At 39.0% G+C, this 27,632-nt stretch overlaps 1 protein-coding gene across 1 annotated transcript in view; it reads left to right on the forward strand.

Annotated features, from left to right (window-relative positions):
• Positions 1 to 21,012, forward strand: part of LOC113225056 (transcription initiation protein SPT3 homolog) — a 108,025-nt gene extending 87,013 nt beyond the window's left edge. The window contains exon 5 of the mRNA XM_026455477.1: positions 19,898 to 21,012. Within this exon, the coding sequence (XP_026311262.1) occupies positions 19,898 to 19,939 (42 nt within the window). The 3' untranslated portion in view covers positions 19,940 to 21,012. The remainder of the gene's footprint in view (positions 1 to 19,897) is intronic.
• Positions 21,013 to 27,632: the final 6,620 nt, after the last annotated feature.

Genomic DNA, 27,632 nt, shown 5'->3' on the forward strand with positions numbered 1-27,632 from the left:
CTGGAATCGCTATCCTTTATTTTTCCTGCCCAGTGATTTTAATTTAATGTGTAGGTCTTGTAAGCTGTTTTTGGTTAATATTTTCTCCTGCACATATTTAGTTATTTCCTGAGATTATTATTCCAGACAAAAGAATAGAGGACTATGTCTGTGTGACTTTTTGTCCATCAGTCTGTCCTTGTCTTCCTGCAAGACTAATTCAGCCTAAATGCTTAGTTACTTTTTCTGACCCTTTCTCCAGATCCTTACGATTATAGGCAGATCAAACTAGAATAAAAAATTAGTATTCATTTGTAGTGCTTATATATACAGCTGTGTCCTGTAGAAAAGCAAGAAACAACTGGAAGTTGGTAAATTTATTCAACAAATATTTGTTGGCCATTATGTTATAGTCTAGGCATCTCATGAAATTTCATTAAACTGCTCCCATATATGGTATCCAGTGCTTCAGCTATGACTTAGCCTGTAATGTCACATTGGAGTGGAAATTAAAGTTATAAGGTAGTGTTTTCATCAGTAGTTTATTTAGACTAAAATGCCTTTAAGAAGAAAGTTGTCTGGCTGGGCGTGGTGGGTCATGCCTGTAATCCCAGCACTTTGGGAGGTCGAGGCAGGCGGATCACAAGGTCAGGAGATCGAGACCATCCTGGCTAACATGGTGAAACCCCATCTCTACTAAAAATACAAAAAATTAGCCAGGCATGGCGGCGGGCGCCTGTGGTCCCAGCTACTCGGGAGGCTGAGGCAGGAGAATGGCATGAACCTGGGAGGCAGAGCTTGCAGTGAGCCGAGATCGTGCCACTGCACTCCAGCCTGGGCGACAGAGCGAGACTCCATCTCAAAAAAAGAAAAAAGAAAGTCGTCTCTTATTCACCTCTGATTTCCTTCAAAGGAATGTTGGGTGGAATGAAGTAGTAGGAAGTGTAATAGGTTAGATGTTAGATGTCATTGTTTCGAGTCCTGAGTCTGTCATTGAACCACGAGATTTTAAAAAATCATTTAACCTTTTTGAGCCACAGTTTCTCATCTAAAGTGGGCATAGTAATCCCACCTGCTTTCCAGAATTACAGTTAGTTCAATGAGAGAATGCTTGTAGAAGTACCTTGTCTACCTCTATAATATCTATTGGTCTATAATAGAAAAGACTCTCTTACAATTGTAAGTCAGCTCACAGGAAAACCTTTATTAGAAAAGGCCAGTTGCAGAGATCCACACAACAAATGTACACAGACTATTACTCTAATACTGTTCTTATCACAAGAATAAAGACAACTGAGAATTCAAACTAGGAATGAACCTGACAAACAAATAAGGTTTTGATTTTTCCCCCTAGCCTAGTGGTTCTCTGCCCTGGCTGAACTTTGGAATTGATGTCTGGGGCCTATCACCAGAAATTAATTGGTGTCAGTGGGTCTCAGGATATTTAAAAGTTCCCCAAGTGGTTCTAATGTACAACCAGCCAGTGTTGAGAAAAGTCACTGTGCTAGAGAAATCAATAAAAGACCTCCAAAAGTCTAGTTGTAAAGATACAGGCTGGGTGCAGTGGCTCACCCTTGTAATCCTAGCACTTTGGGAGGCTGAGACGGGTGGATCACTTGACGATAGGAGTTCGAGACCAGTCTGGCCAACATAGTGAAACCACATCTCTACTAAAAATACAAAAAAAAAAAAAATTAGCTGAGTGTGGTGGCACACGCCTGTAATTCCAGCTACTCAGGAGGCTGAGACAGGCGAATCACTTGAACCCGGAAGACAGAGGTTGCAGTGAGTCGAGATCGTGCCACTGCACTCCATCCTGGGCAACAGAGCAAGACTCCATCTCAAAAAAAACAAAAAGAGACACAGAGATAACTGTCAACACTAGAAGAAAATATTTCTGTAATGAATGGTAAAGAAAATTAGTGGAATCCATACATCTCCAACAATAGTCTATAGTAGCTTACGTTGACATCTCACCAGTGACAAAAGCAGGAGAAGAAAAGATAGAGCATTTAAAAAATCTTCCCATAGGCTGGACGCGGTGGCTCACGCCTGTAATCCCAACACTTTGGGAGGCCAAGGCAGGCGAATCACCCAAGGTCAGGAGTTCAAGACCAGCCTGGCCAACATAGTGAAACCCCATCTCTACTAAAAATACAAAAATTAGCTAGGCATGGTGGCATACACCTGTAGTCCCAGCTACTCAGGAGGCTGAGGCAGGAGAATCACTTGAACCTGGGAGGCGGAGGTTGTAGTGAGCCAAGATTGTGCCACTGCACTCCAGCCTGGGCGACAGAGCAAGACTCCATCTCAAAAAAAAAAAAAAATCTTCCCATAACTGTTAAAGTTTCCATTTAAAAATTAGTATTCAACCAGTAATATGATAGCTATAGAATGAGTCAAGTGGCAATAGGTATACGTAAACACAAGTGTAAGTGCTGTTTTCACAATTCTTGTTCCCTGTAGTAAATATTTAAGTAACGGCTAATCTGTGTTATAACCCATCATGGCTGATTCCCTTAAATGTGTAGACACTTTGATTGTGACCAGACTTGTAGTCTCAGGTCATTTACAGAAATGCCCAAAAAAAAAAAAAAAAAAAAAAACTTTCCTCAAGAAAAACAGTGGCATTTTATGCCTAACAAAATAACTGTATCAGCAATTGGAAAAGTATGTAGTAGCTAGCACAGTCCCAAAATAAAATACAAAATGTTAGTCTTTCATTGTGATGCTAAGGGTCCAGTTCTCAGAGCATTGTCCTGATTTGTGCCCAAGGATTCGATCTCATCTTTAATATCAATTACTAAAAACAGAAACAAAAAAAAAAAAAAGTCACATTTATGTGTTTTCCAGTTAAACACAGAAAAAGCCAAGAAAATCAAACCATAAGCCTTAAAAACTCCATCCCTGATGTGCAAAGTTGTTTTAGTCTTCAAAAAAACTTTTCAATTGGGGTTGGGTGTGGTGGCTCACGCCTGTAATCCCAGCACTTTGGGAGGCTAAGGCGGGGAGATCACCTGAGGTCAAGAGTTTGAGACCAGCCTGTCCAACATGGTGAAACCCCATCTCTACCAAAAATACAAAAATTAGGCGTGGTGGCAGATGCCTGTAATCCCAGCTACTTAGAAAGTAGAGGCGGGAGAATTGCTTGAACCCAGGAGGCAGAGGTTGCAGTGAGCCAATACTGTGCCACTGCACTCCAGCCTGGGTGACAGAGGGAGGCCCCATCTCAAAAAGAAAAAAAAAAAATCAACTGGGAGACAAAAATGTTCAGAAAGTTCAGGCCTCCCCTGTTCTCTCCAAAGACCGTTGTCAGTTTCCCTGCAATACAGACATCTATCCTGGTCTTACCTCCTTTTTCCCACTCCTTCTCTTCTAAAACCTCCCTTGTTTCTTCTGTAGTCTGCTCCACATGCTGTATCAAAGGGCTCTAAGGTTCCTCCCTTCAACTATAAGGTTGTCTGGTGTCTGAACTACCTTTGAGCCTCTTCCCACTATATGTGTGGTTAGCTTGTTGGAATATGCATAAGTGTAACTCTTGAAGAGATTAGTAAATTGAACTGTTGGTATCCTTAACTAGCGTTTTGCATTAAGTTGAGGAAAAGTTTGTGATTGACAAGCCTAAAGTTACAGAGCAGAGTGAGTGCAAAGTTGGAAGGCAAAGTGATGAAAAGGACAAAGGATCAGGGATGGTACTGAAAAGGGAAAAGTTCCCTTGTCCCCCTCACAGGGAATGCAGTGGGGGTGTGGCTCGCTTGTTCAGTGCCCTAATGCCCATACCTCTAGGGGAGCACAAAGACCAGCAGACTGTGGGCTCTGACCCCATGGCAGTGTCTCGGGGTGAACGTTTACAGCTAAAGCCCCGGTGGGTGTGTGTTACAGGTGCTCTTTTAGTTTAGCCGTCAATAGGAGCTTGTGTTAGTCAGCTCAGTGAGACCCCTGCCTTATCACAAGGACAGAGGGCTTTCTGTATCCCAGGGTTCTTTCCCTGGTGTACTGGAAAAATAGGATCACACGTGGGCTTGAAGAACAAGCACAAGGTTTTATTGAGTGGAAGTAGCTCTCAGCAGATGGGGGGGCCAGAAGGGACATATTTTCCCCTGAAATCAGGTTGCTCAGTGGCCTGGGTTCATGCTGGCGAGCTCCCCTCGATGTCCTCTTGACATCTAACCTCTTGTGTCTTCTTCTGCCAACATGCTCCTCTTGATGTCCAGCTGCTTGTGTGTGTGCCTGCTAGGGTCTCAGGTTTTTATAGGCACAGGATGGGGGCATGGTGGACCAGGGTGGTCTTGGGAAATGCAACATTTGGGCACGAGTGTCTGTCCTCACCTAGGTCTGTGGGTACAGGCCCTAGGGTGGAGCCCTTACCAGGGACCCACCCTTCTCTTCCCAGCACTTCCCTGCCCCCCCTTCCACATCAGTACCAAAACAGTTTTTCAAAGCCTGCTACTTCATATACCTTTATCAAGGAGCAGTTCTTCAGAATTAGAATTCAAGCCCTCCATAGAGAAATGCCATTTCAGAGCTGTGTAGTGATTGCTATATCACTTCACAACGATAGCTTATGAATGGATGGCTTAGATGTACTCCTGTGAGTCCCAGGACACCCTGTTTTATGGCTCACATCTCTATTTTCCTCCCGCTCAGTTTCTACCCCGTGCCTGGTACTAGTAAGCATTCAATAAATGTTTGCCAAAATGAATGGAATGTATTGTAAAATTATATACACAGTTTACCTTGGTCTTAAGTAACTCTAGCCTTATAATTTTTCTATTCAACTGGGACTTTCTAATGAACATGTAATGTGCTGCCATGTAGAAAACCAACAACTTGGAAACTTATTAAGTGCTGTGTTTCATTTCTAATACTGTTTAAGTCCAAACAAGTACATCCTACCTATGATGAACAAATCCTGACCATCTCCAACAAAAGCATTATTGGGGGGGGGGGGTGTTATTTTACTGAGTTATAATTTACATACAATAAAATTCATTCTTTTAAAATATATAGATTGATAATTTGACAACTGTATGTAGTCATATAACCACCATCACAATTAAAATATTAGAGAATTTCCATTGCTGCAAAATGGAAATTTATAGTCAGTCCTCTACCCCTACCATCTACAGCTCTGTCAACCACTGATGTGTTTTCTGACCCTATAATTTTCCCTTTTGTAATATGTCATATAAATGCAAATTGTATATATATACCCCTTTGAGTCTGACTTCTTTGGTTTAGCATAATGCATTTGAAGTTCATCTGTGTTATTGCATGTATCAATAATGCATTCCTTTTTTATTTTCAAAGAGTGTTCCATTCTATGGGTGTACCACATTTGTTTTCTTTGTAGTGGACATTTGGGATATTTCCAGTTTTGAGCAATTAGGAATAAAGTTTACATAAAAATATACAAATTTTCACCTATAAAATATGGACATGTTTTCATTTCTCTTGAGTTTTTAATTTTGACATAGTCTAATTTATCCATCTTTTTTTACAGATAAGTGGGTTAACTAAAAAAGCTTTGCTTATCATAAGGTCACAAAAATTTTATCCTACATCTTCTAGAATTTTTATGGTTACTTATGTTTCTGTCTATGATTCATTTTCAGTTAATATTTGTACTGTATGGGGTAAGTACATTTGTACATGGTATGGGGTAAGAATCAAGGTTCACTTTTTTGCATATGAATGTCCTTTCCCTATGGAATTATCTTGGCACCTATGCTGAAAATAAATACTCTAAAAACGTGTAGGTCTTTTTGGACTCTCATCTGTTTCACTGATCTGCATTTCTATCTGTAGAAATACCATACTGACCTGATTACTCTAGCTTTAAAATCAGGTAGTCTGCATCCTCCCAACTTTGTTCTTTTTCTGTGCGTGCGCATGTGTGTGTTTGTGTTTCTGGCTCTTCAAGGTGCTTTGAGTTTTTATTTGGAATCAGTTTATCACTTTCTACAGAAAAGCCTGGTAGGATTTAGAAAAGAATTGCACTGACTCTATAGATAAGTCTATGGAAAAATATCTTTATAATATTGTCTTCTGATCGATTAACACAGTATCTCTCTCCACTTATATATTAATATTTAAAATTTTTCCTCTGTCGTATTTTGTAGTTTTCATTGTACAGGTCTTACATGTATTTTAAGAGTCCCCTGATTAATATTATGTTTTTGTCCTGTTTTAATTTCTTAATTTTTTCTTCTTGTTCACTGCTAGATATAGAAATAAAAGGTTTTTTTTTCTAATGTTGATTTTGTATCCTATAACCTTACTAACTCCTTAGTTCTAGTAAGTTTTCTGTAGATTCTTTGGTATTTTCTATGTAAACAATTGTATTATTGTCTGTGAATACAGGCAGTTTATTTCAACACTTCCAATGTGTATGCCTTTTGCTTTCTTTCCTTATTTCAGCTGGTATTAATGGTGGAATAGGTGCAGTGGGAGTAGATACCTTTGCTTTATCCCTGATCTTATGGAAAAATTGTTTAGACTTTCGCCACTAAGACTGATGTTAGCTGTGGGGTTTTTATGTATGTCTTTTATCAGATTGTACAGCACCATTGTTTTTGCCTATTTTTGTGTATGTATACATGACTCATTTTGAAATTTCTAATGCTTCTTCATGTATATCACTTAAAGCACTGATATAAAACAATTTATAATAATTTGCTGCTACGAAAAAGGTTTTTTTTTGTTAGCACACTGAATTGCATGTGTCCTGAAACTAGGTTTTAATTTTTTACTATTTATAAAATTTCTAGCAATATTGGATATTTTTTATCCAATCTCCCTTCAGTGGATGGCCATTTGGGTAGCCACAGTGTGCCCAGGTGATAATTCCCTTCCGCGTAACAACATGTTTATTTTCAAAAGTCAGTAGACATGGGTCTTTTTCATTGAGCAATGTCTTTTTGCTCCCACCAAAAACAAGTGACATCATTAACATTCCTTATGATTCATTCCGATGTAAGCATGTATTCATAGTCACCACCATAACCTTGTGCTGATGTACACAGTACTGTGATAAATGGCCCCTTCTGTCTCACAGGAGACTGGATAAATAGGCCTGGCTGTCATCGTGTTCCCCTTGTGTCAAAGCACAGACCATGAAACTGCTCTGATATCACTGGTATTTGTAAAACTAATCTTTCTTATCTTTATGTACCATGTAAGTATTTTTTTAAAAAAAAATAGGTATATGACAGCATGAAAAGCCTTTAAATGATTTATGCTTGGTAATGTCTTACTCTCTTTCCATTCATTTCTTTATATTGAAATAATCCCAAGACAATTGGACAGCACTGACTAGCCTCATGATCTCATGTCCTGACACTGATACCTCTTACCTATTTTTGTAGAAGAAACATTTATTTCTAAATAAATGTTAATAAACATTAATTATTAATGAATAATAAAGATTTATATTTCTAAATCCAGTATACATGTATGCATATACATGATACACACATACATCTAAGTAATTTCCTTCCTCTGCCCACCCCAGGCCCAAAGTGAGACTCCTATATAATAAGAACCATGACTGATTCCTCAGAGCCTACCATGTGCATTTCACTGAGAATATACACACAAAAAAATGTTGGAAAGACAGGTCATTCTCAATGTTCCCGGCATCCTATCAAAGCCTTCCTTTTAAACATTATTTCAGCACCCACACTCTGCTGTCCATTAATAGGCCATCTGCATTCTGGTGTCTGCATGGCTTTCTACATTCAGGCCTCTAAATGTCACTTTGAGGTAACACCTTCATGCCATCTCTCTCTGTCACCTCATCCTGCCTTGTCTTTATAGCACTTACCACTGTCATTATGTGTACACCCCCTACACATACACATACACAGAGACAGACTTAAGATTTAGTGGATTTACATGTATTCACGATACACCTCCAGCACTAAGAACTGTGCCTGACATGTCATAGGCACTTAATAAATACTTGTGAATGAGTGAATGAACAAATGAATAAGCAAATGTAGACCAGAGATGCGTTTCCAAACCTGAGTTCCCCAAGAGCCTTATACTTACAGTGGGACATCCGCAGACCCAAAGGTGCATTAAGCATTGTCTAATAGGGAGAATAACTGATTTTTCTTGATGTTTTTCAGTTGTATGTAGATACCATTGTGATTAATCAAATTTATTTAAATACATTACAGAAGGCTTTTAATCATTGCATATTAGATACCATTGTGATTAACAAAATTTATTTAAACACATGATTGAAGGCTTCCAATCATTACATATTTTGTTGGTCAGTGGCTACGAGAAGCACAGCACCTCCCATGTGGGTGTCTTTAAACTCCTCCCAACACTTCCACATTGAGGACCAAGCCTTACGATTAGTTTTGGTGAGGCTTTAAAAAAATAGTTTTGGTGGGGAAAAACCATATTCACAGCATAGCAGGGACTACCTTAACTTGAATAGTATTTAAATAAATTCTATTCACCACATATGTATTGAGCATCTAAATGTCAGACATTATAGGAGATATGATAATGGCTAAAACAGGGTTTAAAAGGTGGAACTTATTAATTCATATAATTAATAATATCTGTTAGGACACTCTTGCTTGCTCTAACGAAATACCTGAGACTAGGAAATTTATAAAGAAAAGAGGTTTTCTTGGCTCATGGTTCTCCAGGCTGTACAGGAAGCATGGCAGCATCTGCTTCAGGAAGCTTCCAATAATGGCAGAAGGCAAAGGGGAAGCAGGCACATCACAGACAAAGACAGAGAGATAATACTTGCGTTATCATAGCCAAACTCTCAAATTTCTCTTCTCCAAAGTTAGATGACAACATCATGTTTTAAGGTATTGCAACCTTATTTGACTTTTTCATTGGAAGTTTGACTCTTTAATATCACCATATAATTATGTTTACACAAAGAATTGGAAAGAAGGCATAGAGTCTCCATATGTTCATTTCAGCCTGGGTGGCTAAAGGGCTTCTAAGAGTCAATGCATGAAAATGGCCTAGATTGAATAAATTAGAAAAATCACAAAAGGAAACCACTATAGGAAATAGTTTTACACATGTAATTGCTGAAATCCTATAGTGAATGTGTCAGTCTGTACTAACTAAATAAATTTGTTTATAGACATGTTCTGTATTAGCTTCCACTCTTTCACAGACCTTTGCCAAACAAAATCCCACTAGAAGTAGGATGTTCACACCCGAGTAGGAGTTTCTTGGATAAATATTTTTACTATATGGAGACCAAAACCACTTTTACAAATTTTAGACTTTGATTGAAATACTATATTTCTTTTGCTTTTTTCTCCCATCTTTTCTCCTGGCAGCTACTTGTGCAATAGCTTACCTCCTCGCACCTCCCACGGGTCTGCTGAACAAGAGACTGGCTGCATGCACAGGAGGCCAGGCAGTCCCGAAAGTAGTGAGACCAGCGTACCCAGTCACTTCCACCACCAGCTGGACTGGAGAGACAGAGGAAGGTCCATTTGCCCTTCTCCTAAGACCTAGTTGAAATTATTCCTTGAATTAAGCATAGAGATTATACATTGTGAAGCTATATTTTATAGAATGCCTGTTTACATTTCATTTGACTGCTATATAAACAGAATACACAAAGGGAGAATTTATGCAGCCAGTCCTCAAGAAATCGCAGTAAAAGTTATTGAAATATAACAGCCATCTTCTTTTGTAAGGATGACTCTGATCTCAACTTTTGCCAACCAGTTTGGAACAAGAATTTCAACTGACTTCTTAATTCTGTAGTCAAAAACTGGTGCTGAATTTTTTATAGGCCCTTTTGAAGATCCATTTTGTTAATTTGGCTGTTGAGTAATAAAATATTTTTAGTCAGTATTTTGAATTGTAATAACTTCTGTTAAAAGTGAAACAAGGGGCCAGGCATGATGGGTAGCTAAGGCTAGAAGATCGTTTGAGCCCAGGAGTTCAAGACCAGCCTGGGCAACAAAGTGAGACTGCCATCTCTAAAAAAAATTTTTTTAATTAGCCGAGCGTGGTGGTGCACACCTGCAGTCCCAGCTACTCAGGAGGCTGAGGAGGGAGAATTGCTTGAGTCTGGGAGATTGGGGCTGCATTGAGCCATGATCACACCACATCACTCTAGCCTGAGCGAGACCCTGTCTCAAAAAAAAAAAAAAAAATAGTGAAACAAACAACATTATTTTTGATGTGCTAAACCGAAACCTTTTCACTGTGTTTGTGAAACAGTGTACCCAATAGGCAGTTGACTTGGACAATAGTGTGATAAGAGTGATCTGGGCCAGTGCAGGATCCTAGTTACTATGAACCCAAAAGCTCACCTTTTAGAATTAATTAGAATAATATCCAGTAAAATGAGTACTGTCACTACCACATAAATAACATATCTGACTTAGGATGGCTCCACAACTCAGATCTTGTCATTTAATATGATAGCTCTGTTCAAATTAATTTTTCCACATCAGAGGAGACACTTTGGTTATTTATGATATGTTGGAGATAAATTTTCAGAATGGTTAAGTCATATTATTGTAAATGTCCATGGCAAATTTAATTAACACAACTCTGTTTTAGAAATACAGATGTGTAGTACGTACAAGGTAAAAGTATGTTCACAGTGTCTCCAGAACACCTAACTTTAAGGAAAGAGACACAAAGGCATGGAAGAGGCATGCCCCCCTATTGTCAGTCCACAGCAGTTCACCTGGGAAATAAATGCCAACAGAGAGTACTCTAATTTAATATAAAGAGTTTATGCCAGGCCCTAAAGCAGTGATTCAAAAGAATCACTTGGTTGAATGCTTATGAGTATCTCTGACCTGAATTTGGATAAGCCCTTTAGTGGTAGGTAGTTTGGGTTGGTGTCTCAGATTTAACATTTATTGACTAAGCCTATAGCTTGGCGTTTGGAAACAAGATAAGTCAGGGTCTCTCTTCTCTTGGCCTTACTTGGAATACTTCTTTGTCCCCCAAACCCATCCCCTTCCCGTCCCCAACTCAGATCTCAGCTGTGTGACTTCTTCAAGAAGCCTCCTTGATCACCCCATCTACCTCTACTGCCCTCTTATATACCCCTTTGCAGTCTGTTCTCATTTTGTAACTTCCATCACTTTTGGCAATGTCTTATTCAATATGTATCTTCCCCCTCAGCCTGTTCACCACAGAGGGCAGGAACCACATCTGTGATCCTGCTGTATCCACTGTACCTTGTACTCTACATTTTTGGATTGAATAAGTGAATGAATGACAGTAGGTTCATATAGACATACACCTTTTCTATCATTTCTCAGCCTTTTGGCTAAAATCAAGTGTAAAAATATATCTTCTCAGGTGGCTACCAAATGTAATTGATATTATTAACTACCATCTTCTGATTTTTGTCATAATTTTTTATTCACTGTCTTTAAATCTTAAAGACCTTAACTGTAATTTCCTTACTGTCCAATCAAATTGACCATTGGCAAACAGCTATTGCTCTCTGTGTTCTTACTCCTTGTGTTGTGTTTTAATGTGGCAAAGGCCATTGAGAAGGGGGGGGAAGGCCATAGCAACAGTATTTTCTTTTTGTTTTTGTCTTACATCAGTATTGTCTAAGGCCTTGAAAATGCAACTGAGTAACATGACTACAAAAACAAGATTGTAAAAAAAAATTATATTATCTACTGCAAACTTACTGTTGATTATAATTTTTGATAACAGAGTATTTGAACCTAAAATGTTTATAGACTCAAAATAATTTCACAGTGTTGTTTTAGATGAGTTGAATACTTTTTCTGGCAAACAAAGCAATTGGCTTAATTGATGCATAAGTTTTCACTGTTGACTGATAATTAGTAAGGAGAAGCCCAGAAATGCTCCCAGTGGGAACTGAGACCTAATATCAGAATAACTGCTTTGCAACTCTTGCCAGCAGTTGGGCTATGAAGGTCACTTATTTAGTTTTCTTAATAACCAGTGCTGATGGTTCTCTTGCAAAACAGTAAGTGTGTGGTCTGAGTCCAATTTTGGGAACTGAGACTATCCAGCCCCTGCTCTAATGATGAGCACATCAAGCATTTCCCAGTATTGCCCAGAGGAAAAGAAGCCACCTGCTAGTCAAATTCTTTCATTCATTAGATGACTCTTTATTAAGCAGTTAACTTATTTCATGCATTGGGTTATGCCTTAGACATACAGAAATAAATAGAACATTAAGTTCCCTTCCTTCTGAAGGTTATAGGTTACTCAAGTGAAATGAGAATTCACTGTTGTTAGAGCTTAGCCCCCAAACAATTGTTATTTGGGTTACTAACTCCTGCCAATTTGGCACTTTCTGGCTGTTCTTTTTGTTTTTATCTTGTATCAGTATTGTCTAAGACCTTGAAAATCCAATTGAGTAACATGGCTATAAAATCAAGATTGTAAAAAAAGAGTATATTATGTTATCTATTACAAATCTACTATTGATTCTAATTTTTGGTAACAGTATGTGAACCTAAAATGCTTACTTATATGTGTTTGCAGCTTGGAATAATTTGAGACATTTGTTTTGATTGTCATTAATATAAAAGTGGCTGAAGACAAGTTTAATATGATTGGCATTAAATTATTATTAAACATAGATGTATATAAGTGCATACAGTGTCATGGAAAGAATAATTTATACATAGTCTCATAAAATTGCCAAAGATAATATTTACAAAAAACCTTTTTTTCCTAAAATACAATGTTGTATTAACCACTTAATTATTTTGCTCAACAACAAAAAAGTCTTAATATATGTCATAATTTGCAATGACTTGGGCTATTATGAATGGTAATTTTTAATGACTAAATTTAATCTAGAGATTTTTGTATTCAGACTGCTGAAACAACTTGGTAATAACTCAAGAATTTATAAAAGCCCAATGTTAGTATTTTTAATAAAATAAGAGACTGAGATAGATTTAGAGAAAAATCAGGCATAAAATGACAAGTTCCTCAAGATTTATGGGCTTTGGGTTACTTGGACTACAATGAGAGTTAATACTATGTTTTTTTCCCATTCTGCCAGCCAGAGAAGACCTCTTATTTAAAGGGCAGGGCTCCCTCCACTGTCATTAAATCAAGGCTCTGCTTCTGACAGGATATTTATAACATAGGGCAAGTATACAAAAGAAAAATGTTTAATGATGAGTTTTGCATGTTATACAGTGTTATACATCATATGGTTTAATTTAGATCCTCTGAAATATCAGAGTTAGAATGAAATTATCAAAAGCAGAAAAGTCACATGGCATGGTGCAAACAAGATGTGCCTATTTTATTTATGTTTGCTAATGAAATTCAGCCATGATTCCCACTTTGATTTTAAGAGTCTTAGACTACCATTCGGCTTTATTCATTATAATTAAATATCTTGCCCACACGCAGACACAAGGCCAGCAAAGAAAGGGGCATATTTTATCTTTTAAAAAGCGATTGCATAGCTTTCATATGAAACTCCTGAGCTTCCAAGATTTATAGTATTAAAACAAAACAATATGTCTTTCAGGGCATGGTCATCTTCTTAGGCAAATGGAGAGCTTAGACTCAGAATCTAATGACCTCACAGAGACCAGGGCTGGATCTTAGGCAAAAGAGAGGGCTTAGACTCGGAATCTAATGACCTCACAGAGGCCAGGGCTGAATTTGGACATGTGGAAGCAGTAGAATATGAAACAACCTAAGTTTGAGACAATTTGGCATAGTCTCTTCTACTAGAAGAGAGATTGAAAAAGGCCTGTTTACAAGCACGACTGATTTTTACTATAAAGCTTGGGAGTGGGGTGGGACAGAGAGGGGGACAATTTAGTTGATCAAAACAGCATTTATACATGAAATTCAGAAATGTACCTACTTTCCCAATTGTGGCTCAACTGAGTATTCCAATAAACCAGACATTTAGGTTAAGTTAATAAGTAAAAGTTAGTGAAAGCCTATTCCTTCTAGTTTATTCCACTGCCTCCCTACCTTTTTCTCCCAGCAAAGCAAAGCCAGTGTAGAACCTCAACCCTCTGTGCTCATCTTCATCCCCTTCAACCTCAACCCTCTGTGCCTTCACATCCCAGGATGTGAAGAATTTGGAAAACCCCCAGGCTCTTGGTAACAGGGCAGCTCCTGTGGCCCACAAATCATCCTAGAGACAAAGCATCTATAATCTATACTTAGTTAATTAGGACTTAACAGTAGTTTGGGAGAGGGTGAATGTATTCTCCAAATCTTTTTATTGTCCCTTTTATTGCTGAATTTAACCCAAACTTGCCAACTCCAAATAGCTCCACGCAGGCCATGTTATTTGCTCAGCCCAAAATCAGACACCGAGCATAGCCATAGTAAGACTTCCATGAAAACACATGGTGTATCACCCCCTTGAAGGTCCTAAAGATGCAGACATTTGCCACAGAACCTTTCAGCTATATTTATCTTATTTTGATGCTTTGTTGATTTATCAGAATTATTATTTTGGGCACTCAGGAAAATTAAGTGATTCTCCAGGGGAGGGCTAATCATAAAGCAGAAAAGCCCAAAGTAGAACTCAAAGCTTATAATGGCTTGACCTCTACCTGCTCAGCTATATTGTTTCGGGCATAATTGTGTTCCTTCCTTCCCCCTCCCCTAACCCCCTCCCACCACCACCACCAGTTTCTTCACTTTTGTTCTGCTCCCAAGGGCTGTTCTTTATCCAGAAAAACTGTTTCTTTCCCTGCATCTGTTTTCCCCATTAAGGCTGGGGAAGCTAAACATATAGCTTTGGGCAGAATCAGAACCATCTGCAACAAGCCCTAAACTGAGTCAGGAATCCTGGGCTTTTCCCCATGTGACTGCGGACGGGTCACTCTCTCTGGGCATTAGTTTTTTCATGTTAAATTAAGAATGGGGCCAGAGGAATTCACAAAGATACTTTCCAATTCCAAAGTTCTATTGTTGATGCTAGATGTTAGTAAAGGGTTTGTTCAGCTTGCTTTAGCAGGCTTAGTTCCAAATTCCTTTTTCACTATAGTATTAAACATGTTGTGGCAGTCAGACAGACTGTGCTCCTAATAGTGGCATCTCAGCATCTGCGGGGGGGAAAGCAATGCCTCGTCTACAGATAACCTAAAAGTGTGGAGATATAGGTAACCCATCTGCTGTGGGTAAAAGCCACAGTCTGAAAACTTCACATTTCTGCCTCTTCCATGTTAAATTTACTAAATGCCAAAATTAGAATTTCCATTAGGAAATATTTACTCCATAATCATGACAGATTCTGAAAATGTTCCATTTATTGACAAAACCATTACTGGGTCCTGTTAATGGTCTCCTCATCCATTTTACCACTGTTCTCAACTCTCACTATGTACCTGGGATACTTCTAAAATGTTCCACAGCCTAAACTCCACTCAGACCCACTGGCTTTGAAGAACTGGAGCTACAGCATCTGCATCTTTTAAAGTTCCCCAAGTGATTTGGGTGCAATGTTCTATACTATGCACTATTCTTAAAGTTAGTTTGGAAAATAAGCAGTAGTTGAGAAAGCCTCCAAAGTGAGGATGATTTAGATTCAAGGTCCATGTCTGTACTCTGAAGTATTGTACCTGGCTGATTTAGCTTAAATTTGAAATAAAATTGTAATTTACCCTTTAAGTGATGTTTAGCAAGAACTGAATTTGTTGGGGTTGGGACTAAGAGAATATGTGTATCTACAGTGCTGTGGGTGGAACTGGGGCAGGGGACTGTCTGGTTTGTTTTGTTTATTGTAAGACAATGTAGTATAATGAAAAGAACACAGGCCCTGGGTTTTAAATCCAAAATCTACTCTTTTACTAATTGTGGTAAGGCTCAAATTAGATACAGACATGAAAATATTTCATAAACCATAAAACCATGTGTCTCAGCATTTTTTAATCTTTGCCCCTCCCTACTTTGAGAAATAGACAAATCTCGTGCCTTTCTAAAGTGTACGTTCAAATTAAATATGTGATTAGAAGCAAAAAACCAAAAGCTTTGTTTTCTTCCTCCTTTCTCACGTTGAGAATGACCTCTCAGTGCATTTTACTTGTGGTGGTTAAAACTTGAATGTGAAACTGGAAGTTTAGTGAAGCCAGGGACTGTCTATTTATCGTTGTGTCCTGTTGTACCACCAAGCACACAGTGATTTACAGAGTAAGAACTCAGTAAAGATTTGCCAAAATCATATTAAGCAAATTTATAGGAATTCAGACAATAGAACCAAAACCTCTTTCTTATGCCTTTGAGAAATAAAGTATTTGTAAGAGAGTTTGGGACTTACTACAGTGAAATTCTTATGCTAGTTTATTTAAGATTTGAGAAAGCAGAAGAGAATCAGGAAAAGTAGTAGAATAAAACAAGTCTGTACTGGAAGAAAGACTGGTGTTTATAGTTAATGTTCTAATAATTAGGCCAATAGCAAAAATAATACACAGTAATATTTAAGTTGGAACTACAAAATTAAGTTTTGTAACGTGTCCTTTTGCTTAAGAAAAATATTAATCTTTTTAATATTCATTTGTATCCCTTAAGATGTACCAATTTATGGTAACCCATAAAAAACAGAAGTAAACGACGATGGGATTTAAATGTTTTCTCTAGCTTGTCCATATGAAGTTAAAAAAAAAAAAAGTCATTTTAAAAAGTGCACGCTTAGAAATTAATTACCCCACCAGTGCCCAGTGCAGTAGGTAAAATCTGTATCTGCTTATCCAGGTAGATTGACATAATGGCACAGGTCATAATTTGGTGCTATAAATGAATGTCCAAAATTGGGTCCTCAATTTTAAAAAACCTGGGAGCTATGAATTCCTAATTTTAGAACTAATTGGGCCTTAAAAACATTGAGTATTGTCTTTGCTGTGAACTTTAAGAGATACTAAAATGTCTGACCTTTTCAGCAAATTCACAAAGGAGCAACTGATGTGGAGAACAGAACTTTATTAAATCAGAAATAAACTGGCCGGGCGCGGTGGCTCAAGCCTGTAATCCCAGCACTTTGGGAGGCCGAGACGGGTGGATCACGAGGTCAGGAGATCAAGACCATCCTGGCTAACACCGTGAAACCCCGTCTCTACTAAAAAATACAAAAAACTAGCCGGGCGAGGTGGCGGGCGCCTGTAGTCCCAGCTACTCGGGAGGCTGAGGCAGGAGAATGGCGTAAACCCGGGAGGCGGAGCTTGCAGTGAGCTGAGATCTGGCCACTGCACTCCAGCCTGGGCGATAGAGCGAGACTCAGTCTCAAAAAAAAAAAAAAAAAAAAGAAATAAACCTTAAGTAGTATATAGGCATGTAGAATCCAGTTTGTTGGGGAGGTCTGTTTGTGTTATTGATTAATCTATAACTTTCAGTAGTGGGTGGAAGTCCTGTTTCTGGTCAAAGCCTGGATTTTACTAACTAGGGGTGTCTGTAAAGATACAGAACTGGGAATCATTCATAGGGTCTGACAGAAGAAAGTAAGTGGGACACGAAGTATTCCATGAGAATGTGGCCTCTGGAAGGCCCTCACACCAAGCAATGTTTAAATTTAGTTTCAACATTTGCAACACAAATAGAGAGAAATTTACAGTTGACGTGAAGATGAGTTGTCTTCATCCATCTTCCTGTAAAGTTGCTTACTCTGGAAAGCATGCCAAAGTTGGGACGTTCCCATAATTGCCTTACATAGACAACGTACATCCTTTGTACATCAAAAGGAAAAAGCAGTGACTCAAAATAGAGGACCCTAGGGAATATGTTTACTGAAATTACTCTTCACTAATTACACATGCTTGTTTGTTCCTTCTTTATTTTAGAATTAAAATAGGAAGAACTCGTCACAGAAGTCTGGGTCAACTCTAAACTTTGGTTTTCTCATAGGATCTGTGTTATTAAATACGCCTGTTTTAATTGTTTGCAAAGCAGTGATAAATCACCTGTGAAGGTGAATTGATCTTTCAAAAGTGACCTTTTCCATGCTAATAAGAACTATTTCATATTGCCCTGTCTGAAAACATTAAAACCTGGTTATTTCTCAGGTGAACCCAGCTAAGACTCAGTCTCCCTCTAAGCCAAAACCTCCTTTCTCAAGCAAGGCTCACTTCAACACTCTACCTTTAGAAGGAATGCAGCCTTACTCCTAGGTCCATTTAACTCCATATAAAACCATCCCTGTGCTTTAAATAGTACATTATGTTAAAGATTGTCACTGTGGTTGTAAAATTTAAAATACCAGGGTGAGGAAGCTAAGAGTATTACCTTGGCATAAGCCTCTGTAAGGCAGCCATGGTGGTAGGAGCTGTTTCATAGATGAGGCTCCCCTGCCTGTGGTTGTGGGAAGACACCCTGTGCATTCCTACAAGTTATTTGTGGCTCTCTGAGGCATTCATTTAACACTGTTCTATAGCGCACAATTTTAGGAAGTAGAGTTGGAATTTTCTAGTCCTTGTTAGAATGTTTTCTTCAATCCAGGAGTGTTGTACAACACAAAAAGCCCCATGGTAAAGAACAAGCTCACAGAAAGAATACTGAGGAATGACACTTGGAATGTGCCACTGTTTTGTCATCCCTGCTACACTGATCTGGAGTGAACTGCGTAGCAGCATAACTAACCGAAGAAATTTCAGCCAGGGCGCCAAAGCCTGACAAGCATAGTAAATCTTCTTAAACAGGATATTTGGAGAGAAGGTTTTCAAGTTAATTGAATTTTATGATTAACAGAAGGTTATCTAGAAAACTGTATTTGTTTCACCTCATGTTGATGGAAGTCTTTCTAAAAGGGTTAAGTCTACTTTCCATTTATAGTGTAATTATTAATGTGGTTTAATTATTTTTTTAAGATGAAGATTTCACTGCCTCCACAGCATTATCTTGATTGTAAAAGGTTATTCTATATTTCTTAAAATATGGCTGTGGCTGTTCAAGGTTAATTCATTGGGCTGGAAGTATACAGACTCCAGAACTGCTTCAGAGTTATAAGCCTAAGGGGGGAAAATCCCTAACATGAAATTTTATGATTTTCTTTGTTTTTCTGAAAACAGATTGTAGGAAAATTCCATCCAGTTGAAGGTTATGAATTCTCTGGATGTGACTGTTACTAGTTTAAATGATGAAAAATGTGCCAGTGAAAGGGAAATTTTATTCCTAAGTCCTGAATTTTAGTTCTTCTCCACTCTGGGTCTTACGGTGAGATTCAGGATGTTACAGAGACCCTGTGTGGTCCAGGTCTCCCAACACTGAAATGCAAAATATATCTCTTGGAATGAAAAGCATGCAATTTTTCTTTCCTTACTGGAATGTATTATATTTTTGCACTTAGAATCCATTTTCCCACTTTCTTTTCTGGGAGTATTTTATCCCAGCATGCATATACATGTGTACATCTGTATGTACAGGTATGTATATAAAATTAAGATTTGCATTTTTTATACTGTCTACGATATGCAGAACAATTCAGAACTCCTTTGAGATAATCATATTTTACCGGGGAGGAGAGGCCTCTATTAGTGTCCGTTCTGATAGCTTTTCACTCAGACTATAAATTAGGCCTAGGAAGGGCCAGTAATGAGTCAGTAATTTATAGACTATTAAGATACTTAGTTAGAAGTGATCCTGAGCATGTCAAATAGAGAACACATGTTTATAAAAGACAAACAGATTCGATACATCTCTTTGGCCTAACCAAGCCCAATCAGTTAACAAAATGGGATGTCTTATTTTGTGTATCTCCTACTTCCCAAAAATAGAATCACTAACCACTCGCTAACCACACCAACTTTTTAACAGACAGAATGGTTGCTATAGTTTTGCCACCAGAAATATTCAGATTAAGCATTCTATTAGATTGTAGCCAGCAGAGTCTACAAAACAGGAAGAAGGCTCTGCTTGCTTTTTGCCTCCTTTCCTTGTTTGACTTGATGTGATAATTCATTGCAGATTTCTTTTTCTTTGACAGAATGCCTACCGCAGGAATGGGATGGCTTTTCTAGCCTGCTGATGTGACAACTGTGATGTGCCCGCAACAACAGGAAAGGCAGTGTTATATTAAGGTGATTTCTTGTGAACAAAATAAAATACAAATTTACCTTTCTTTTATCTGAGGGAGTAGGCTGGTTTGTTGTGACTACCAACTTGCTGACTCCTGCTCTTTTCCAGCCCCACAACCATCAGTCTTGTTTACTAGATGGGCTGTTCAGCTAATTAATGGCAGGATGTTTAGGATAGTGTGTAGGTGGACAAGAATGCAGATCACACAGTTTTGAAATTTTAATTTGAGTAGATTTACTGCCCTCAGTTCACATAAGCAGTGGTTGCCCCCGTCCAGTCTTTTGTCAGTGTTTTATTTGATACATTTTATAATCCAGGTTTGGAACAAGGAAACAAAATTAAAAGGACAGTGAGTTTTTGCCTTCCCTTATACCATCAACTTGACTTTCCAACATTTGTTGACTACATGTATTTAATTGACAGCTATCCACTTTATAAACTTACAGTAATCAAAGATTTAACAGACCCGCTAAATCACCTGTTCCCACCTCCTTTCCTCTTCACTCCACTTACGGTATGTGTCATTTTCGCTGCCTTCTTCCCAACTTCCTGCCATCTGCCTTTCATGTGTGTTTTTCCTCACACAGAACCTCTTCCTCCATCTTCATTTCCCTCCTTTTCCTGTTCCTCCAATCCCCAGACCCACCACTCCTGCACATGCCATACACATTTAGAAGCCAAGGATTCAGAATTAATAGAAGGAGAGCAGAGCGATTTCTTGCTTCCTCCCTTCAAAGCACTACCACACCTAGACTGGAAATGTGGGCTGGGTAATTTCTTGCTGTTAGCAGCCAAGCTACCCTTCTGGCATCTATACTTTCTCCAGTAAATGAGGAACCGTAACTCCTCGGAACAAACCAAAATATAGCAGATGTAAGTGTACAGTTCCTGATTAAACTTCAGTTGCAAGAAAAGAAAGTTATTTCTTTAATTCTGTGGGAGTTTTGTATAATTTTACTTTTATCATGGATTTTATACACACTTGAAACACTCTCTCTAAAGAATAAAAACAGAAATGAGAAATATGAAAGATCTTTTTCTTGTGGCCAAAGCATTATGAGTCTCTGTTAATATGATTATGCCACATTATTTACATGTGTTAACTGTCATTCACCTGCTCTATGTTAATCTTTTTAGAAAAAATTTGAATTTCAGAAACAAAATCACAGATATATAATATCAAAATATTCCCAAAGGGTTTTGATGTTCCATCTATGCTTGTTAAAATGTATGATTAAACTTTTATTTTTATCATCATTCTTATTTTCCTTGTCATCCATAATCATGGGAAATTATAAGCTTGCAGTAAACATGCTAACTTTTAAGCGATAGCATTTATTGTATTTGGTTTTGATCTGCCATGCTTATAGATGGTATAAAATTTTCAGGGGCTAATTTATCACATCAAAATTGCTTCTCTCCCACATTATACATTTTAAAGTACGCACAAGGCAGAAAATACAGGGTTTGGGTTTTTTTCCTTCATTTTATTCTACCTGATCTCCTTATAGTCCCAGAGAAGGAAGACTCAACGTACATTTCTCTCAGAAATATGACAGGTCTGTGTTTTTGTTGGTCTGGCGTATGTTTGTCTATCTTGAACAGTCTGACAGGTAATTATTTATAAAATCTGGTTTTGCCAAGTTCATATAATAACCTTTCATTTTTCATCATAAGCCAGTAAGCTGAATTTAGAATAAAGCAAGGTCATTTATGTCTGTCCTAAACCAGCCTACATGTCCCCATAATTGCTCAATATTTTTCATTCCTTTTTCTATATTTTTTATACTTAGGTTCTTTCTCTGACTCTTTGCACAATATTAAATTTGAAGTGAAATAAAATTTCCTTCAGCAGTGACTATAGAAATAAATAAAAGAAAATTTACAGAAGAAATGTTTAAGAAAACTTGACTTCAATAAATTATGTTCTCAATAATTGTAATGTTAGAGCAGAAGACAGTCTTAGAGATCATTGAGAACAGCTGCTTATCTTACAGATGGAAGAACCAAGGCCTAGAGAGGGAAAGTGACTTTCCTAAGATCACTCAATAATGGTAGTGACAGAACAGAGACAAGAATCGATGGTCCCTAATTTTCAGTCTGGTATTATAAAGTATTTTCTGCCATACTGGGTTAGCATAAGAATATTACTAAGACATGTTGGGGTTTTATGGTATATTTATCCTTGACAACAATGTAAATTTATTTAAAAACTATACTAATTATGGATACATCCTAAAGCATACGTTTATATAGTAAAATCTTCAATGTGACTGTGGTATTAAGTAAACAGTCTATTATCTTACACATCAGGCTTAACTCTAAGTCAAAAGGGAATATACAAAGCCAATTTCTGTTTTTTGTCCCTTGTATTTTAGAGATTGAATTTGAAAATAAATAAGCCAATAAATAAATAGCCTCTCTTGATACTGCTTCTTAGATTTAAGGGTAAAGAAAGTAGAAATATTTCTCCCTTCACCTAAATTTGGAAGTATGACTTTCTGAACGTGCCATTTAGAGGTTATGTCATTAGCTTTCCTGCCTTCTTATATTGTAATAGTTGTGATTCAAAAATACTGTTTCAATTTTAAAACCAAGACTTTTTATTGGAAAACCATCAGAAGCACAAATATTTTTAAATGGTGTATATAATTCCTGTATCTGGGGAGAACCCTTCATTTATTGCTGTTCTTTATTTTTACAAAATAATAAACAAGCCATGTCTAATGCTTTTACCATGTAGAAGACAAATAAACGTAACTGGTGATTCTTGGTCTGAAAGGAAGCACGTTTACTTGTTTAGAATTCTAAAGTTTAATTTTATGAATTTTTTTACATAGTTCTTAAATCAAGCAATGCTTTCCAGTTCATATAACCTCTTGTGTAAAACGGAATCGCTAAAGAGAACATATTCTCTCATCTGCCCCCCTGGAATTTGGATAGAACCTTTCCAGGCTACATTTAAAATTCTACCATCAACCGTGTATACATCTCATAAAATATTTTACAGTTTCCTGTATGCTCTGGCCGAACATTTCGTAGTACATAAACACTTCTGCAAATAATCTAAGGGCATCAAGTTGAATATGTCATAGTAATGGCCACTACACAAGCTAATTCTCCAGCAACATAGTTTCTTATTTTCACCTTCTTATTTGAAATTCAAGATGAAACTTTACATGCTATTGTTGTACAGTGGCAGGGGTGAGAAGAGAGCAGGGAACTCTAGCAGTTTTTTTGTGGAATTGTGGTTCATTAAAGCAAAGGCTTTCTGCAGAGGGCATCTAGCCAAGCTTAAACAACAAAACTATGCCTGCAGGAATTGGATGTAAATGTGATGGTTAAATAGGGGCCAGATGTCGTTAAAAACGCAAATATTAGAAAGTCGTATCTCTTAAAGTAAGTCTCAAGTGTTGTAAGTCGGATACTGATACCATGGTACCTAAAGAAAGAGACTTGCGTTTGTTTTCCGGAACAAGATAGTAGGTATTCAAGCTGTCATAAGTCATGGAAGTTTCGGCAACTGAAGCATATTCTAAAGCAAACAATTCCTGCAAAGTCACAAGAACGCCACATACATATTTCATTGTTGGGAGCCACTGTAATTACCTGTACAGCATTGTGTTCATGATCCCTTTTCTGCTCATCACCATCCAGTATTCACTATGCTCATTTTTTTCAAAGGAGGGTAAAGATAGAAAAAGAAAAAGAAGGCAAGGCTCAAGAAGATCAAAATATAGTTTTAGTTATACCAGGTAACACTCTACTTGCTATCAAAAATGATGATATATTGTGTATGTTAATAAGTTATGACATAATAATTATAGCACACCATGTGCTACCCTGTGTACTAAGCAGTTTGTATGATTTATCTCATTTAATACTCACAGCCCCAATACCAGATATGCCCTGTTGCCCACAGGCAGGAGAGAGGAAACTGAGGAACAGCAGCTTAAATGTCTTATGCAGAATTACCCAAGGTGTAGCTGGCATTTGTACCCAGCACTTTGATCCCAAAGCTCATGCTGTTAACCACTGTTACACAACGTGGACTGTACTGGAGTAGAGATTTCTGAGAACATATGAAAGAGAATTGCTGCCTGACCTTGAACCTAGAAGCACTTCTCAGAACCAGAAAATTTGATTGCAAGAAAATTGTATTTTAACTTAACATTCCTTCTCTAATGCCAAGTATTACGTATATAATAGAATATCATATCATGTATAATAGAATATAACTATATAGGATCATGCCAAGTTTTTAATAATGTCTTAAGCCTTAAGAGAAATGTATATAATCAATGAATATACTAAAATTCCCTATACAAATTATGGGAAAAACTTCCTCAGAGATCCATGTATACAAAGCTTCTCTCCTTTCTGAAAACCAGATTTCCCCAGAAGGCTCTATTTACACAGGCTACTGTTTCATGCCTTCATACAAGGTATTTATCCATGTTGTAAAATAATTCCCATCTTGTTTACATGTGTTTGCAGTGGCAGATACAGAAGTACATATGGCAATGCCCTGAAACTTTAAATAAATGACCCTTTTAAAGACTTGCTCATTAATTCATTAATTATATAGTAGTCATAGTTTTTCCCAGCCTGACATGTTTGTGTGTGAAGCAGGTCCGGGGGAAAGGTAATGTATGGAGATAAATAGGAAAGTGGAAAAAAGCTACCATGCACAATTTGAATTACAAAGGATAGTTTTCCATTTGACTCAGTAGTTAGCAGCAGTTTTTTTATAGAGAGAGAGTCAGGTCTCTCTTTGTTGCCCAGGCTGATCTCAAACTCTTAGTCTCAAGTGATCCTCCCACCTTGGCCTCCCAAAATGCTGGGATTACAGGCATGAGCCACCACACCCAGCCAGAGCTTCTTTAATTCAACCCTATGTTTGTTCTGCCTCAGGACAAGCCACCTTCTGAATTATGTCCTTTAAGATTCCAAATAACTGCACCAGCCTGTGCTACAACTTTTCTGAATTTTTTTTTTTTAAGATGGGTTCTCCCTATATCACTCAGGCTGGTCTCCAGCTCCTAGGTGCAAGCAGTCCTCCCACCTCAGCCTCCCGATTAGCTGGGACTACAGGCACAAGCCACCGCACCCAGCTATTTCTGAATGGTTTTAATTGCATCTTCCAGCTGCTTCACTTGGGAAAAGTTAGTTCACCAGCCAATGCATTGGCCACTTCTTGTCACCCCTCCCTGACCTAAACATATCAGTCAGTCAAGCAAGCAGACACTAAGCAGCAGCAACTACTACAGCTGATGGATTGGCTTGCCACACGTCCATAGGTTTGGCCTGTAAGGAGACAGTGAGCCCAAATGGCTTTAGAAAGTTTTTTACACAGCTACATAAGCAAGATTGGCACAGTGTCAACTTCCCATGTTCCTAATCCCACAGGAAGATACCAAGCCAGAGGGGCCAGTTGACAGAAGATGTGAGTGAGTGGAGGGTTGCCATGTCATGGAGGAGCCAACTCTAAACCACAGCCAAGCAGTTTTTTTTTTGTTTTGTTTTTTGTTTGTTTGTTTTTGAGACAGAGTCTCGCTTTGTCGCCTAGACTGGAGTGCAGTGGCCGGATCTCAGCTCACTGCGAGCTCCGCCTCCCGGGTTTACGCTATTCTCCTGCCTCAGCCTCCCGAGTAGCTGGGACTACAGGCGCCCGCCACCTCGCCCGGCTAGTTTTTTTTTTTTGTATTTTTAGTAGAGACGGGGTTTCACGGTGTTAGCCAGGATGGTCTTGGTCTCCTGACCTCGTGATCCGCCCGTCTCGGCCTCCCAAAGTGCTGGGATTACAGGCTTGAGCCACCGCGCCCGGCCGAGTTTCACTCTTGTTGCCCAGGCTGGAGTGCAGTGGTGTGGTCTTGGCACACTGCAACCTCCACCTCCCGGGTTCAAGCGATCCTCCTGCCTCAGCCTCCTGAGTGGCTGGGATTACAGGCGCATGCCACCACACTCAGCTAATTTTTTGTGTTTTTAGTAGAGATGGGGTTTTACTATGTTGGTCAAGTTGGTCTCAAACTCCTGACCTCAGGCAATCCACCCGCCTCGGCCTCCCAAACTGCTGGGATTACAGGCGTGAGCCACCGTGCCTGGCCAGCCAAGCAGTTTTATAGCTTGCATTCACATCCCAAAGGGGGTTGAGGTGGAAAGACCTTTGCCTTACCATAACTAGGGAGGCAGATGCGAAACTACCTGTGGCAGCTCCTCACAAGAGTGGCTGTCCGGCTGTGTTCCTGTGACGATCACAGGCAAAGGTCCCCTATGGCCTAGGTATGGCTGTGTGGCCTATGTGAAGATGAGGTCTCCTGGGAGCCCTTCCACGGCTCCCATAGAAGGTCATGTGTTTCTGTTAGCAGTATGCAAAATCAATCTGCCTCTTCTTTCCTAGGTTTTTATGGTGGTCTCCTTCCCTAGCTCTTTCCCACAAAGTTTCCTGCCTGTCTCAGCACACAGCACCCTTTGCTTCCCCTGAACTCTTTAAGCCCTTCTTCTTCTCTGTGCTTCCTATTTAGTGTCCCTGATCATCTGTCCATGTGCCTTTAGACTGCGCCAGATTAAGAATTTCTTGAGGGCAAGTCTTGAATTGACACGTCTTTGTCATTCTCGCATACACAGATACTCATAAACATTTGTGGTTTGGTTGATAGAAAAAAAAATGCTTTTTTTTTTTTTAATGGAGTCTCACTCTGTTGCCCAGGCTGAAGTGGCTCACTGCAACCTCTGCTTCCCAGGTTCAAGCAATCCTCCTGTCTCAGCCTCCAGAGTAGCTGGGATTACAGGCATGCACCACCACATCCAGCTAATTTTTGTATTTTTAGTACAGAAAGGGTTTCACCATGTTGGCCAGGCTGGTCTTGAACTCCTCACCTCAAGTAATCCACCTGCCTCGGCCTCCCAAAGTGCTAGAATTACAGGTGTGAGCCACTGCGCCCAGCCAAAAAAATGCATTTAAACGTGAGCTCAGAATCCTTTTTTAAAAATCTTTGTTTAATCTCATCAATTCTTATTTCACTTATTTGACTACACAGCTCATGAACTTTAGATGACCACCACCTTTTTCTTAAAGACAATAGCTCGGAGGTGGTTCCAAGCCAAATAGGAACAGCTCCAGCCTCCAGCTCCTGGCGTGAGTGACACAGAAGATGGGTGATTTCTGCATTTCCAACTGAGGCACCAGGTTCATCTCACTGGGGCGTGTCGGACAGTGGGTGCAGCCCACCGAGCGAGAGCTGAAGCAGGGAGAGGCATCGCCTCACCCGGGAAGCACAAGGGGGAAGGGAATTCCCTTTCCTAGCCAAGGGAAACCGTGACACACAACACCTGGAAAATCGGGTCACTCCCACCCTAGTACTGTGCTTTACCAAGGGTCTTAGCATACAACACACCAGGAGATTATATCCCGTGCCTAGCTCAGAGGGTCCCATGCCCACGGAGCCTCCCTCATTGCTAGCACAGCAGTCTGAGATCTAACTGCAAGGCGGCAGTGAGACTAGGGTAGGGGCACCCGCCATTGCTGAGGCTTGAGTAGGTAAACAAAGCAGCCAGGAAGCTCAAACTGGGTGGAGCCCACCACAGCTCAAGGAGGCCTGCCTGCCTCTGTAGACTCCACCTCTGGGGACAGGGCGTAGCCA

Source organism: Piliocolobus tephrosceles, chromosome 5 (assembly GCF_002776525.5).
Source record: "Piliocolobus tephrosceles isolate RC106 chromosome 5, ASM277652v3, whole genome shotgun sequence".
NCBI lineage: Eukaryota > Metazoa > Chordata > Mammalia > Primates > Cercopithecidae > Piliocolobus > Piliocolobus tephrosceles.